This window comes from Bos mutus, chromosome 9 (genome assembly GCF_027580195.1).
Source record: "Bos mutus isolate GX-2022 chromosome 9, NWIPB_WYAK_1.1, whole genome shotgun sequence".
Lineage (NCBI taxonomy): Eukaryota > Metazoa > Chordata > Mammalia > Artiodactyla > Bovidae > Bos > Bos mutus.
Window position 1 is genome coordinate 40,546,212 of NC_091625.1, and position 14,779 is coordinate 40,560,990.

General features: G+C 38.7%; 1 protein-coding gene across 3 annotated transcripts in view; it reads right to left on the reverse strand.

The window, feature by feature from the left end:
- FIG4 (FIG4 phosphoinositide 5-phosphatase) overlaps positions 1-14,779 on the reverse strand; it is a 173,608-nt gene that overhangs the window by 55,529 nt on the left and 103,300 nt on the right. For 2 of the 3 annotated variants that reach the window (XM_070376481.1, XM_070376483.1), the window contains 5 exons: positions 10,702-10,767; positions 5,624-5,682; positions 4,226-4,373; positions 2,681-2,764; positions 515-710 (listed from right to left, as the gene is read on the reverse strand). In XM_070376481.1, coding sequence (XP_070232582.1) covers positions 515-710; positions 2,681-2,764; positions 4,226-4,373; positions 5,624-5,682; positions 10,702-10,767 — 553 coding nt within the window. The remainder of the gene's footprint in view (positions 1-514; positions 711-2,680; positions 2,765-4,225; positions 4,374-5,623; positions 5,683-10,701; positions 10,768-14,779) is intronic. The other variant, XM_070376482.1, reaches the window with a different exon arrangement.

The following is a 14,779-nucleotide window of genomic DNA, read 5'->3' on the forward strand; positions in this document are numbered from 1 at the left end:
TATTTGCCATGTCTACCTCAAATGACTTCTGGCTCTTACTAGAAATCCAGTTCCCCTAAAGCTAAATTTGATTTTTCTATTGTTCACTTGCCTTTTGTTTTCCCTCAATATACTATCAATATCAAATTCAACAGGATGAACTTCCCACTGGGATTAGGCAGAGATTGTGAGGCCCAGGTGCAAACCCTGCATTCCCATAATGTGCTAAGCAAGGGAACAAATAGACCTCAAGTGGATGGGTTGCTCAAAGAGGGACAGGATTCGCCTTAAGAATTCTGAAGTGACAAGAAATTTACTATTACACGTGGAAGCAAAAATACCGATTTCAGAAACCATTTTCAGTAATATCTTTGCCAAATGTATTTGTCTCTGTAGCACCTCCAACATGGCGCATGAGAATGGTGGAGTGAGGTGATGTAACCCTTCCTCGCTCTCAGCCTTTTGGCTGAAAGCGGGATGCTGGAGCTGGTTGTCCAGAGCCTCACTGGACAGCAGCCTCTCCTGCGTCCCTCACCTCTGTCACTTTGGCACTGTCGCCCAGGTCGGTCATCTTCACTGGGGTGGAGCGCTGGGACACGGAGCCCTCCTCCTCTCGGTCGGTCCCGGAGTCGTCTTCCGAGCTGCTGGACACGGCCTCCTCGCTGGGTGGCGGCGGGGCACTGGCGGCTGTTTTCCGCTGTAACACGGCTTCTTCTCTGTTGCTCTTATTTCTTTAAAAAGATGAATATGGATGTGAAGCATCTGTAAACCGAACCCTCAGTGCTCACCGCGTATCACTCTGTCCCAAAGCCTTAGTCCTGGAGAAGTGTTAAGAAAATGACTGTGAGAAGCTAGCGTCTGGATTCAAGTTGTGCTGAAGAGAAAAGTTTAATAGTTTATCATGTACATGTACTGACCCTTCTATGAATTTAAGCTTTGCTATGAATTCAGAAAATAAGCAAGTATGTGCTTGCAGTGTGCAGAAAAGCCTTTCTACCACTTGGCTACTGTGTCTTCCCTTTTGGTAACTGAAATCAGGATTTTCAAAATTTATAGTACAGTAGAAGACTGTTATATCTGAGATATTAGTGAAATTACCTATAACTTGTAGAAGCATCAAAAAAGGGTCGATAGCCAAATCCATGTGTGTTTCTGGCCTTCCTATGAATTTTTATCAATCACAGTGGCAGCTGATTACTTGTACCGAAGTAATGAGCAACTGATGAACATAAACTAAGATTTTAAACTGTTTTAAAACAATTTATTAGTAAATAACTATGTTTGCTGATGATGTCTTCTAATAATAGAGAGTGGATGAGGGGAAACAGAAAAAAATATACATTATTTGCTTTTATTTCATTGCCAAATTTGACAGTAGTCAGAATACTGTTTTTTTCTTAATTAAAAAATGTATGGTAATATTTTTTGATTTTATGAAAAAATATTTAATATATTTAATATTCTTACTTGAAAAAATTATCTGCAAGGGACTTGAAATATTCTACATTTTCTAGAAAAGAAATATGTAATACTATCTAACCATGGGTTAGATATTAGAGAAAATAAATTCATTTCTGACTTCATGAAACTAAAAATTAAAGTTGATACATTTCAGAACTATACACTAATATAAATGGTCATTTATGTATTTGTCCCAGGAACACTTTAAATTCTAAATGTCCTGAGGCCGTTCCTTCTTTTAAATTCCTCATAGCACCTGGTCCAGGACACATATTTAAGCCACATAAGTGGTGTATCTGGGAAATAGTAATATCAGTATATATCTCATTGTATAAATCACACATGTAGTTAGAATCCAATTAAGACCCTGTACACACTCCCAAATACAATTAGGACTCAAAATCCACGGTCTGGCCAGGGCCTAGGAGAATTCTCATCACTGGGATCACTCAGGTCAGCGGCAGTAACAGAGATGCGCAGACTAGGACACATTTCATTTCAGTCTCAAAGCATAAAGATTTAAACGTGGTTTGTTCTCTTCCTCATACTGCTGTATACAATAAAATAACAGCCATCCCCCACACAATGTTAACGGAGTACACAGAAGATCTATTAAGTCCTCTGTCTGAGCGTTTGCTTTAATGTTTTCTCCGGGTGCCAGCAAAAATAAACACAACAAATACACATTTTTACCTAAGTCTTTTATGTTGCGGAAAACAGAGGATATGGAGTTATTAAAGGACATACATAACATCTGCTACCTAACTTTATGCCATCTACGGAACATCTAATTTAAGTAAAATGTACTGTGTTGCTGAAATTCCCATAAATTCTACTTAAGTGTCAACCATGCTTTAATAATCCCAGTTTTATAAATAAGCTATCTGTATAGATGCAGTGGGCTTCCCAGGTCGTGCTAGTGGTAAAGAACCCATCTACCAATGCAGGAGACGTAAGAGATGCAGGTTCTATCCCTGGGTCAGAAAGATTCCCTAGAGGAGGAAATGGCAACCCACTCCAGTATTCGTGCCTGGAGAATCCCATGGATGGAGGAGCCTGGCGGGCTACAGTCCATGGGATCACAAAGAGTCAGACATGACTGAAGTGACTTAGCACGCCCGTGGATGCAGTGTATATACTATGCTGTAAACTATATGACTTGAAGTTATTAGTTTTGGGTGAAAGTGCTATATTATTTTTATGTGAATCTTTAAAATTTTATTCTACATGTAAATCTTACCCCAATACTGATTTTCCGGTTTCATCTGGCTTACGTACAGTAAATGGACTTGGATCAATACCAACGGTCTTAGGCATGAAGTCACTGAAGAAAGGGGAAAAAATTCCATGTGAATCACTGTCCATCCAGATGGTATCGGCTTCCCTCTCTATTCACATTCTTATACTGTTCCTTCTTAGCCTTCAGAGGTATATATATTCTAAGTGAAATACTCAGGGGAGTTCAGGTGATCTGGGCCATAAGACCCCATGAATTAACGGCACTCGGTAACTTCAATGTTAGCAGTCTTCACTGTGAATTTTCTCTGATTAAGAGGCCCAACAATTTTGAATTCAAGATTTTGTTTTCTGGAGCAGAACTGATATCTGAATTACTATTAAGATTCACCTCTGGTTGTATATCATGATTCATTTTCAAGTAAAATTAAACTCATAAAACTGATGGCAAGACAGTAAGCTGCTCGGTTTTATGGACAATGTTTTTATTACACTATACCACCTAAGGAGGCAGGCACAATTATCAAAAACACAGTGAAATGAATTGAAGTATCAACATCTATTTCATTAGTCTGGAGTTAATTCATTATAACACTGGAACACTTTAAATAGAAACTGTTAATTTACCACTTACTGTGATAAGCTGAAGCTACTTCCTCATGATACAGGGGCTACCTTACTATTACTGCTGATGCCAGACAAAACTCCTTAATAGATGCCAAATAAGCAATCGTTACATGATTTATGCAGATAAGACTCATAACTTCTGGCAAGGATACTGCTCCAAGCATGTGACTCAGTATTACATTTTTTGAAGGAAAAGAAAGTAGTATTGAATCTGACTCAAAATGCCTACTTAACAGTTTGAAAATGCTCCTTTCAAATGTAAGTGGTTTAATTTTTCTTTCTTTTTGAACTACTCAGTTGATCTTCATGATTTATGGATGACATATTTGAGAATTTGCTACTCACTAAAATTTATGTATAACCCAAAGGAAAATGACAATAACCTCACAGTTAAACTGCTAAACTTTAACAAGTATAACTGAAAATCAAGCAAGTAAAAATTCCAAACTTTCTATCTGAAACCAAAGAAAAATGTAGAGTGATTTCTAGGAAACAAACCATGAAATATGTTTCACCATGTACTATATTAAGTTTAGGCACACGTATATCACATTTGAAGAAAATGTGAAACACAAAAGGTAAATACAAGAATGCAAACTTTAGTATAAAACATAATGGTCAAAAACTGATTTTCTGAGCCTCATTTCTTAATCTAGACCCATCATTTTCCTAAAAGGCCCCATTAAAGTCCAAAAGAGACAGAAAAATGAAGTATGTTCAAAGGTGACAGACCAGGATGGAGAGCTGTCCAACAATAGAAGGACTGCCTCCTGAGTAATGGGCTCCCAATTGCAGAAGGAATTTCAGAGGTTGGACAACCACCTGCAGGAGGCATGCAGAACAGTAAAGGAAGACATAGCTAAACAAACTAGGAAAACCACAGTTCCCCAATGCTTCTGGTTTCAGAGAATTCACAACATACCGTGCTGAACTCGTCATAGCCAAGCAAAAGGTGTCATCAAAGCTACTCAGCTCATATGGTCGAAAGAACTCATTGTGGATGTCAATCTCCTCTTCATATTTGTGAAATTTCTTCACTACTAACTTCTTTAAGTTCGCAGCACAGATAACTAAGAGAGATACTGCCTGTTACTCTTAAAAGTCTTCAGATTACATCTCCTAAACATTTCTGTCATGGCAACTGTGTTCACAGAGAGTACACTGAACGAGGCTCAGATCGTGCCTCTGGCACTAACACACTTGGAGCTGAAACCAGACATGTGCACAGAACATACATGGCAAAGCTGAGCAAGACAATCGCCAAGGAGGCAGAGGCCTCTGGAAGCTGGGGTGGGAGTGGGGAATTATTTAAGAAATCAAATCACTCAATTCTTTAAATTCCTTTTTTCTCTTAAATAAACACCCTCTGCCTTAGAGATAAAAATTATGCAGCTATTTTATTAAATTTTCCATTATATTTCAAATCCTCTTTATTATGGGCAACATTAGGTTGTTAAATTCCTATCTTTTTTCCTAGAACAACTGAATCTTCTTAGCAGCTGTATGATTTATGATTTTGTCCAGAATTTCAAGATTAACAAATGCTTTTTAAAAGATAATTAATAATTTGTGAAGAACTTATTTGCAATCTTCTTACTTTATGGCCTGCACCATACCATCCAAAAACAGGATGGTCAAACGTGACTAGATGGAATCTTCAACTGGAGTGTTTCAGATTGGCAATAGATCGTCGCATCCTTTCACAATTGAGAAAACTGGCTTGTCCATGGTCAGAAGAATCAATAATAGAATCAAGAATAAACTCTATATCAAACTGATCAATTATTTAAACTTGGAAACATTGTTCTAATATGTCAAAATACATCTGAAGGTATTCTTTGAATGTAAAAACTTTCCTGCCTTTCTGACAAATTAATATGTAATCTTCAGTGACTAAAATACAGTTTCATACATACATCTGTACCTTTTTCACTGCTTAGATATAGGGAGAGTTTTTATTTCTCCTTGTGAATGGGTCCTCACTTCCTCCCCTATTCCCCCCAAATATGTAGGAATATATTAAGTACTAATTTTAAATGATGAAATAATATATCCACTAAACATCTGAGTGACATACCTGATAACTGGTAAGACACAATACAAGGTATTGGCCTATTTAGACAAAAGAAGTATAATACAATCTCTACCCTTTAAAAAAAGCTAAGATGTCATAATCTCCTATCTATTATAACAGCAACATAACCCTGAATAGTCATTCATTTCCTCCTAATAAAATGTTATATGAAACGAATGCTTCAAGATCATTTAATAATAATTTCCAAATAGGTTGGCATAAAAACTAGAGAAACAGCGTACCTACCTTCATCATAAGGCAGTGGTAAATGTTTTATTACCTCTGGTGTCCACCAGTAAGTGTAACTATTAAAAAAAAAAAGGATTAAAATGCGCCAAATGTAAATGTTGGTTTTCTACAATTCACTAGATAAAATGTGTTATCTAGACAAACGAACTATGGTAGGGGGTGGTTAGTACTAGGATAACAGGAAAGGCTCCTAAAATTTTGCTTGAGACTGAAGTCATGCTTTAGAGCAGTGCTTCTCAAAGGCAGCATACACATGAATCACTTGAAAATCCTGTTAACAGGCAGATTCTGATTCAGTAGGTGGGGCCTGAGATTCTGCATTTAAGACAAGCCTCTGGTGATATCAAAGGAGCTGGCCCTCAGACTACTTTTTAAATAGCAAGGCTTTAAAGCATGGGAAAAAAAAAAAAACAACAACAGAAAAGGGATAAGTCTGCTGCTTACAAAGAATTCATTCAGTCTTTCACCATTTATTAAGCAATTTATTTATTGACTTACTGTGTGTCAAACACTGTTCTACACTTTAGAAATGCCATGTTGAAAATAAAGAGAAAGTAGAGCTACAGTATTGTTCTGATCTTCACCAGCACAAGTTTCATGCTGGAAAGAGAAATACACAAGATAAGAGGGAACTGTGCACAGCCCAAGAGGCGGAAGGAGACAGCACAGCATCTCTGGGAGCATTCAGGGGTCCTGATAGAGCTGCGCTCAATACTCTTTTTAAAGAGCAGAACTGACATTGGAAATGGGCAAATGCAGTCTTGATGTTCAAAAGCCAGAGGGTGAAAGACTCCAAAAACTATACAGCAATGAGTGTGATGTCAATGCAGGCAAGATAACAAATCAAGTATTTACTAGAGATGGGAGTAACCTAAGAAGATGACCGGTGACTTCTATGAATCCACATCTATTCATAAAAACAAGCCACACCAGGCTATTCTCATTTCCTTTTCCAAAAAAATCAGATTATTAGATCAAAGGAATGAAAAAGACATGGGCTAACTCATTTAAAAGGGTGTATGTGTGTTAGAGAGAGAAAGAACTCACCCACGAGCAAGCACAGGCATAAATTCTAATGATGGCAGACAGAATTGGCAGAGGAGGAAAGCAGAGAAGGTATCAACGCATATATAAATAAATAACTAAAAAACGGTTACTTAGGAAAAAGAAGAAGACATTATAAAGAACATGTTTTAACTCAGAATGCACCATGTGGAGAAAAAGAATTAAGAGAAAATTAAGAGATCAGGCCATAAATTTTTAAAAAATATTACTAAACTGTATCCTTATGCAAAATAAAGCTTAACAATACTTTTCAAAAAAGCTAGAGTCATCAAGACAGTATTGTACTGGCACAAAAATGGAAATATAGACCAATGGAACAAGATAGAAAGCCCAGAAATAAACCCACACACCTATGGGCACCTTCTCTTGGACAATAGAGGCAAACAATGGGGAAGAGACAGTCTCTTCAATAAGTGGTGCTAGGAGAACTGGACAGCTATGTTAAGAGAATGAAATTAGAACACTTCCTAATACCATACACAAAGATAAACTCAAAATGGATTAAAGACCTAAATGTAAGACCAGAAATTATAAAGCTCTTAGAGGAGAACATAAGCAGAACACTGTATAACATAAATAACAGCAAGATCCTCTATGACCCACTTCCCAGAGTAATGGAAATAAAAATAAACAGGTGGGACCTAATTAAATTTAAAAGCTTTTGAACAGCAAAGGAAACTATAAACAAGGTGAAAAGACAACCTTCAGAATGTAAGAAAATAATAGCAACTGAAACAACTGACAAATGATTAATTTCCAAAATACACAAACAGCTCATAAAACTCAATACCAGAAAAACAGCCCAATCAAAAAGTGAGCAGCTATGGAAGACGGTATGGAGATTCCTTAAAAAACTAGGAATAAAACCACCATATAACCCAGCAATCCCACTACTGGGCATATACCTTGAGGAAATCAAAATTGAAAAAGACACAAATACCCCAATGTTCACTGCAGCACACTCATGATAGCTAGAACATGGAAGCAACCTACATGTCCATTGACAGATGAATGGATAAAGGAGCTGTGGTACGTATATACAATGGATTACTCAGCTATAAAAAGGAATGCATTTGAGTCAGTTCTAATCAGGTGGATGAACCTAGAGTCTATGATACAGAGGGAAGAAAGTCAGAAAGAGAAAGAGAAATATTGTATACTAATGCATATACATGGAATCTAGAAAGATGGTACTGATGAGTTTATTTTCAGGTCAGCAATGGAGAAACAGACATAGAAAACAAACTTAAGGACATGGCTTGGAGGGGAGGAAGAAGGGGGTGAGATGTACGGAGGAGTAACATGGAAACTTAAATTACCATATGTAAAATAGATAGTCAGTTTTGCTGTATGACTCAAGTAACTCAAATAGGGGCTCAGTATCAGCCTAGAGGGGTGGAATGGGGAGACAATGGGAGGGAGGTTCAAGAGGGAGGGGACATAGGTATACCTATGGCTGATTCATGTTGATATTTGGCAGAAAACAGCAAAATTCTGTAAAGCAATTTCCTTCAATTAAAAAACATTTTTTTTTTATTAAGTGGGCAAAAGAATTAAACAGACATTTCTCCAAAGAAGATACACAGATGACTAATGTGCTAAGTCACTTCAGTTGTGTCCAGCTCTTTGTGACCCTATGGACTGTAGGCTGCCAGGCTCACCTGTCCATGTGATTCTCTAGGCAAGAATACTGGAGTGGGTTGCCACGCCCTTCTCCAGGGAATCTTCCTGACCCAGGGATTGAACCCGTGTCTCTTAGATGACTAATAAACACATGAAAAGATGCTCAACATTGCTTATTATTAGAGAAATGCAAATCGAACTGCAATGAGATATCACCTCACACCAGTCAGAATGGCCATCATCAAAAATCCAAAAACAATAAATACTGGAGAGGGTGTAGAGAAAAGGGAACCCTCTTGTCCTGTTGGTGGGAATGCAGACTGATACAACCACTATGGAAGACAGTACAGAGATTCCTTTAAAAACGAGAAATAAAACTACTATATGACCAGCATACTTTATGATCCCCACTACTAGGCATATACCCTGAGGAACCCAAAATTTAAAAAGACACATGTACCCCAATGTTCATTGCACCACAATTTATAATAGCTAGACACAGAAGCAACCTAGATGTCCATCAACAGATGAATGGATAAGGACTTTGTGGTACACAGATATAGCGGAATGTTAGTCATAAAAAGGAATGCATTTCGGTCAGTTCTAACGAAGTGGATGAATAGAGCATATTATACAGAGTGAAGTAAGTTAGAAAAACAAATATTGTATATTAACACCTATGTGTGGAATCTAGAAAGATAGTACTGATGAACCTACTTGCAGAACAGCCATGGAGATGCAGACAGAGAAGAAAAGCTTTATGGACATGGGCTGTGGGGAGGGAGATGGGGGGATGAATGGAGACAGTAGCATGGAAACATATACACTCCTGCCATTTGTAAAACAGAAGACCAATAGGAATTTGCTATATGATCCAGGGAACTCAAACCAGGACTCTGTGGCAACCTAGAGGGGTGGGAAGGGGTGGGAGGTTCGAGGGGGGGTTCAAGAGGGAGGAGACATATGTGTTCCTATGGCTGATTCATGTTGATCTATGGCAGAAATCAGCACAATATTGTAAAGAAGTTATCCTTCAATTAAAAGTAAATTTTTTTTTTTTTTTAAAGTCCAACTCTTCTAAGTGGGTCTCAGAAAGAAAGAAGCCCAAAGAAATACCTGCTCTGGGGAAGCTGGGCTGAGATGGATGGAGGAGGAGAGCATCTGAGAGGATTGAGCCCAGGACTGGGAGGCATCACCTCCTCCACCAGCACATTCACCCAGGGGAAGAGCACCTGCACCGGGACAGAAATCTGCTTCCGGACCAGGTATCAGAGGACAGGCGATGGCAGGTGGGCGCCACTTCCGCCTCTGCATAAACACCTAGAAAGTCAGCTTCTTTTCTCTTTTTCACTCTCCAGTATTAAGAGTATTCAATTCCACTGGCTCACATAGAAAGGTTATGATTTTATTTATTTATTTATTTTTTTTGAAAGGTTATGATTTTAAAAGGCTCTTTAACTCCACTAGTAAACTTTGGAGCTCTCTGAAATAATATATATGGATCTGAGCAAAGCAACTGATATATGTGAACAAGACAGAGACGTGGGCAGGATGATAGGACAGTCAAGTGTTGACAGCATGGTTAGTTACAGCTGTTGAAATGATTCCAATCAAAAATCACGTAACAGTGTCAAGGTAGAGGGAGTTGTTGGGTGGTAGCCCACAGGGCTCTGCTATCCTATTCTGTTAAAGGACTCATCCTATTTCATCAAGGACTTACATTAGGATCAAGATAGCCAACTGATTAATTCTGAAGAAGCTACAAAGCTAGAGGAAATAGCTAATAAATAGGATACGTGTTTATGTATTTTTCCTGGAAGCAGGCAAAGCATATACAGGCAAGAAAAGATGGCAGAGATAAGGCATGGCAATAGGGCATGTTAAAAAGACGGGAATTCCAGTGGATAGAAGCCCAGAGAATTAACATTACGATAGCATTGCTGCAAACAGTCAATGTAACTTTGTACTTCATGATAAAAAAACAGATTACCCAGGACAAGGGGAATGATGGCACCAATGGTCCCACAACACTTGGCACAAATTAAACCAGAGTCGGACTACTGTTGGACCCAGGTTTGAATTCAGTTTAAAAAGAGCACCGACATAAACTGGAATACAGAAGAAAGCCTTCCGAACGCTAAACAGACTTAAAACCACAGTACAGGAGAAACAGTTAAGAAAGTGGAGCTATTTAACCTGGAGAAGAAGAACTTTGAGAATGTGTGAACCTGTCTTCAAATATTTAAAAGACCATCAAGTGAATGAGAAAACTGTGTTCTTAAGGTCTCAGGGGATTAAACTAAGATTAGTAGGTAAAGTTACAGACAAACGGATCTCGGCATGATATCAGAAAGAATAATGTGAGTGAACTGTCCAAAAACGACTACCTCTCAATCTGACAGGTGCTGGTTGACAAACCGACGGCAGCCAAGCACAGTACAGCTGAGCCCCACCTGGGAAGATACAGAGGGAACTCATACATCAGACAGAAAATAGTGCCAGGAAACCTCCCAACTCTGAGTCAAAGAGACAATGTATAATGCCTAAAAATACCCTGGTGACTTTATTAACACTGATTCCAAAATGGCATCTGAGATGATATATGCCATATTAACCTATTTCAGACTTCCCTGGTGGCCCAGATGGTAAAGCATCTGAATACAATGCGGGAGACCCAGGTTCGATCCCTGGGTTGGGAGGATCCTCTGGAGAAGGAAATGGCAACCCACCCCAGTACTATTCAGAACAAAGCTTCAATCAGCAGTTTGAACAGATTCATAAATGTGGGATTTTGAGTCACAAAAGTAGTTATCTCGAGAGAACTGGTTTGGATGAATTCTGGGCAAAGCTAGTTTATCCCCCCTTCCCTTATCATTTTATAAAAATACTATTTCAGAATAAGTCATTGGTAAACAGTGTAAAATACAGATGGTCACAAAGTTTGGAAACACAGACAAATACATAATAAAATGTTCACTAATAGTATGTTATAAAATAGATCTTAATCATCCAAATAAGCACGATGGTATGGTCACTCACCTAGAGCCAGACATCACAGCATGTGAAGTCAAGTGGGCCTTAGGAAGCATTACTATGGACAAAGCTAGCAGAGGTGATGGAATTCCAGCTGAGTTATATCAAATCCTAAAAGATGATGCTGTTAAAGTGCTACACTCAACATGCCAGCAAATATGGAAGACTAAGCAATGGCCACAGGACTGGAAAAGGTAAGTTTTCATTTCTAATCTCAATGAAGGGTAATGCCAGAGAATGTTCAAATTACTGTATAACTGCACTCATTTCACATGCTAACAAGGTAATGTTCAAAATCCTTCAAGCTAGGCTTCAATAGTACATGAACCAAGAACTTCCAGACGTACAAGCTGGATTTAGAAAAGGCTGAGGAACCAGAGATCAAATTGCAAACATCTGTGGGATCATAGAAAAAGCAAGAGAATTCCAGAAAAACATCTACTTCTGCTTTGACTGTGTGGATGACAACAAACTGTGGAAAATTCTTAAAGAGGTGGGAAAACCAAACCACCTTACCTACCTCCTGAGAAACCTGTGTGCAGGTCAAGAGGCAACAGTTAGAATGGGATATGGAACAATGAACTGGTTCAAAATTGGGAAAGGAGTTCATCAAGGCTGTATATTGTCACACTGCTCATTTAACTTGTATACAGAGTACACCATGTGAAATGCTGGACTGGATGAATCACAAGCTGTAATCAAGATTTCTGGGAGAAGTATCAACAACCTCAGATATGCAGATGATACCACCCTAATGGCAGAAAGTGAAGAGGAACTAAAGAGCCTCTTGGTGAAGGAGAAAGAGGAGAGTGAAAAAGCTAGCTTAAAACTCAACATTCAAAAAACTAAGATCAAGGCATCTGGTCCCACCCCATCACTTCATGGCAAATAGATGGGGAGAAAATGGAAATTGTGGCAGAGTTTATTTTCCTGAGCTCCAAAATCACTGCAAACAGTGACTATAGCCGTGAAATTAAAAGATGCTTGCTCCTTGGAAGAACGCTATGACAAACCCAGTCAGCACATTAAAAAGCAGAGACATCACCTTGCCGACTAAAGTCTGTATTGTCAAAGCTTTGTTTTTCTTTCTTTCCAGTAGTCATGTACAGATGTGAGAACTGGACCATAAAGAAGGCTGAGCACTGAAGAATTGATGCTTTTGAACTGTGGTGCTGGAGGAGGTTCTTGAGAGTCCCTTGGACAGCAAAGAGATTAAACCAGCCAAACCTAAAGGCATTCAACCCTGAATATTCATTGGAAGGACTGATACTGAAGCTCTAATACCTTGGCCACCTGATGCAGAGAGCCAACTCACTGGAAAAGACTGATTCTAGGAAAGATTGAGGGCAGAAAGAGAAGGAACAACGGAGGATGAGATGGTTGAATGGCATCACTGACTCAATGGACATGAATTTGAGTAAACTGGGAGAGAGTGAAGGGCAAGAAGCCTGGCGTGCTGCAGTCCATGGGATCACAAAGAGCTGCACATGATTTAGGGAATGAACAACAAAAAATAAGTGATAAAATAATATTATCTAAGTTTCCAGACTTAATGGTCATTCGGATAAAGCATCGGCCTGCCATGCGGGAGATTCGGGTTTGATCCCTGGGTTGGGAAGATCCCCTGGAGAAGGAAATAGCAACCCATTCCAGTATTCTTGCCTGTAGAATCCCATGGATAGAGCAGCCTGGCGGGCTACAGTCCACGGGGTCGCAAAGAGTCAGACATGACTGAGCGGGTTCACTTCACTCACAACTAAGGAATGCAGTCGTTTTAAAGAACAATAACAATACTAGTATCTGTTGGACTACTATGTACTAAGGATTTATATGATCTCATCTGATTCTCAGAAAAACCTACAGGTCAGACACTATCACTATCTCTATTTTACTGATGTGGAAACTGAGAATTGGACCGGTTATATGTCTTGCTTCGGGTCACACAGGTATTAACTGCAGGCAGTCCCTCCAGAGCTTGGCTGCTCCCAGACTGCGTGGATCATGTGTCAGACCCAGTAGGAAGTACTTCCCATTCATATTTTATTTAATCCTTAAAGTGACCTGTGAGGTGTGTGTAGTCATTTCCTTTCTATAGTTGGGAAAACAAGATTTCCAGAGGTTTAGAAACAGGTCTAAGGTCACACACCTGCAGAAAATCCAACTCAGCTCTACCCTAGCATCCATGCTCCAGTCTGGTTGTAGCCTCTGGCTATTTCTTCTGAGAATCAGCATATGGATTTAACCCTCATCAAAATAACTAGTATCGGTGGGTGACTAGAAAGGCCAAAAAAAAGTACTGAAATTTATCCTACAGTCTTTATTAGTATCAGTTGTTGATGCCAAAAATCAATTTTTGGAATTTTCACATTCTAGAGAAAAACAAAACAAGGAGACCAAGTCAACTGTGAGAGCCACAGTACCTACTTTGATAAAAGTTTATTCTCAGTGGGAGGTGTTTAGTGTATTCACTTACTGTGCTGTCTAATTGGCTACATAACCTCAGTCAAGACACATTTTCTCTGCAACTCAGTTTCCTTTTTTTAATTTTAAAAATGGGAATGTAACATCAGCTTCCTTTTATTTCCACAAATAAGCACCAACACTGCCTGCCTCAGTTATGTAACTCTAGGTTTAACTTATGCTTGTAATTTACTAGCTAATTTCAGCAACAGAAAATTGAGTTTTGCTTGTTCTCCAAGTTGTATCTTAATAGCTTCAATACTTTAAGGTAATATAAAGTTTCAGAAAATCAACCATATTTACCCATAGTCAATTGCATCAACAAAGCTAAATATAGGCATTTATGTTTATCTCTCATCAAATAAACATAATTAGCTCCAGATTTTTTTGTCAGCAAAAATTCATGGCAATCATTGATTAATATAGTGGAAAAATCAGCACTGCTTCATTTATAGGGAAAGTAAGGTCAAGCATTAAGCTGGTTATTCCAAGAAAATACACTTAAAAGAACAAAGCTGAGAAACATAAACTCTGACATTTTCTTAATATTTGAAATGTTCCTGAAGTAATAGAGAATTTGGCAACATCTATAACATTAGCACTTGCTAATTCACCAGTTGCTTGTGGTCTGTCCACACAGTTAGCACAGACCAGCAATGAACCCTGTAGTGTTTGCGAGGCACTGTTGCACAAAATGAGGGCTAGATCACACGGATGCTGTGAGAGGAGAGCCTTAGGAGCAGACCTGACATCACAGGGCTCTGAGCAGAAGGGACCAGGCTCAAGTCTCATATGTGAAAAATGTAGCCCATTATTAGAACATGACTCTTCAATTAACAGTGCTAAAGAGTCCTCTCATTAAACCCTTACAATGACTCTGTAATGTGTGTCCTGTCATTTACATTGTGCAGAGGAAGGAAATGAGACTTAGAGAGGTTAAATAACTAGTCCAAGGTCACACGGCTACAGAGA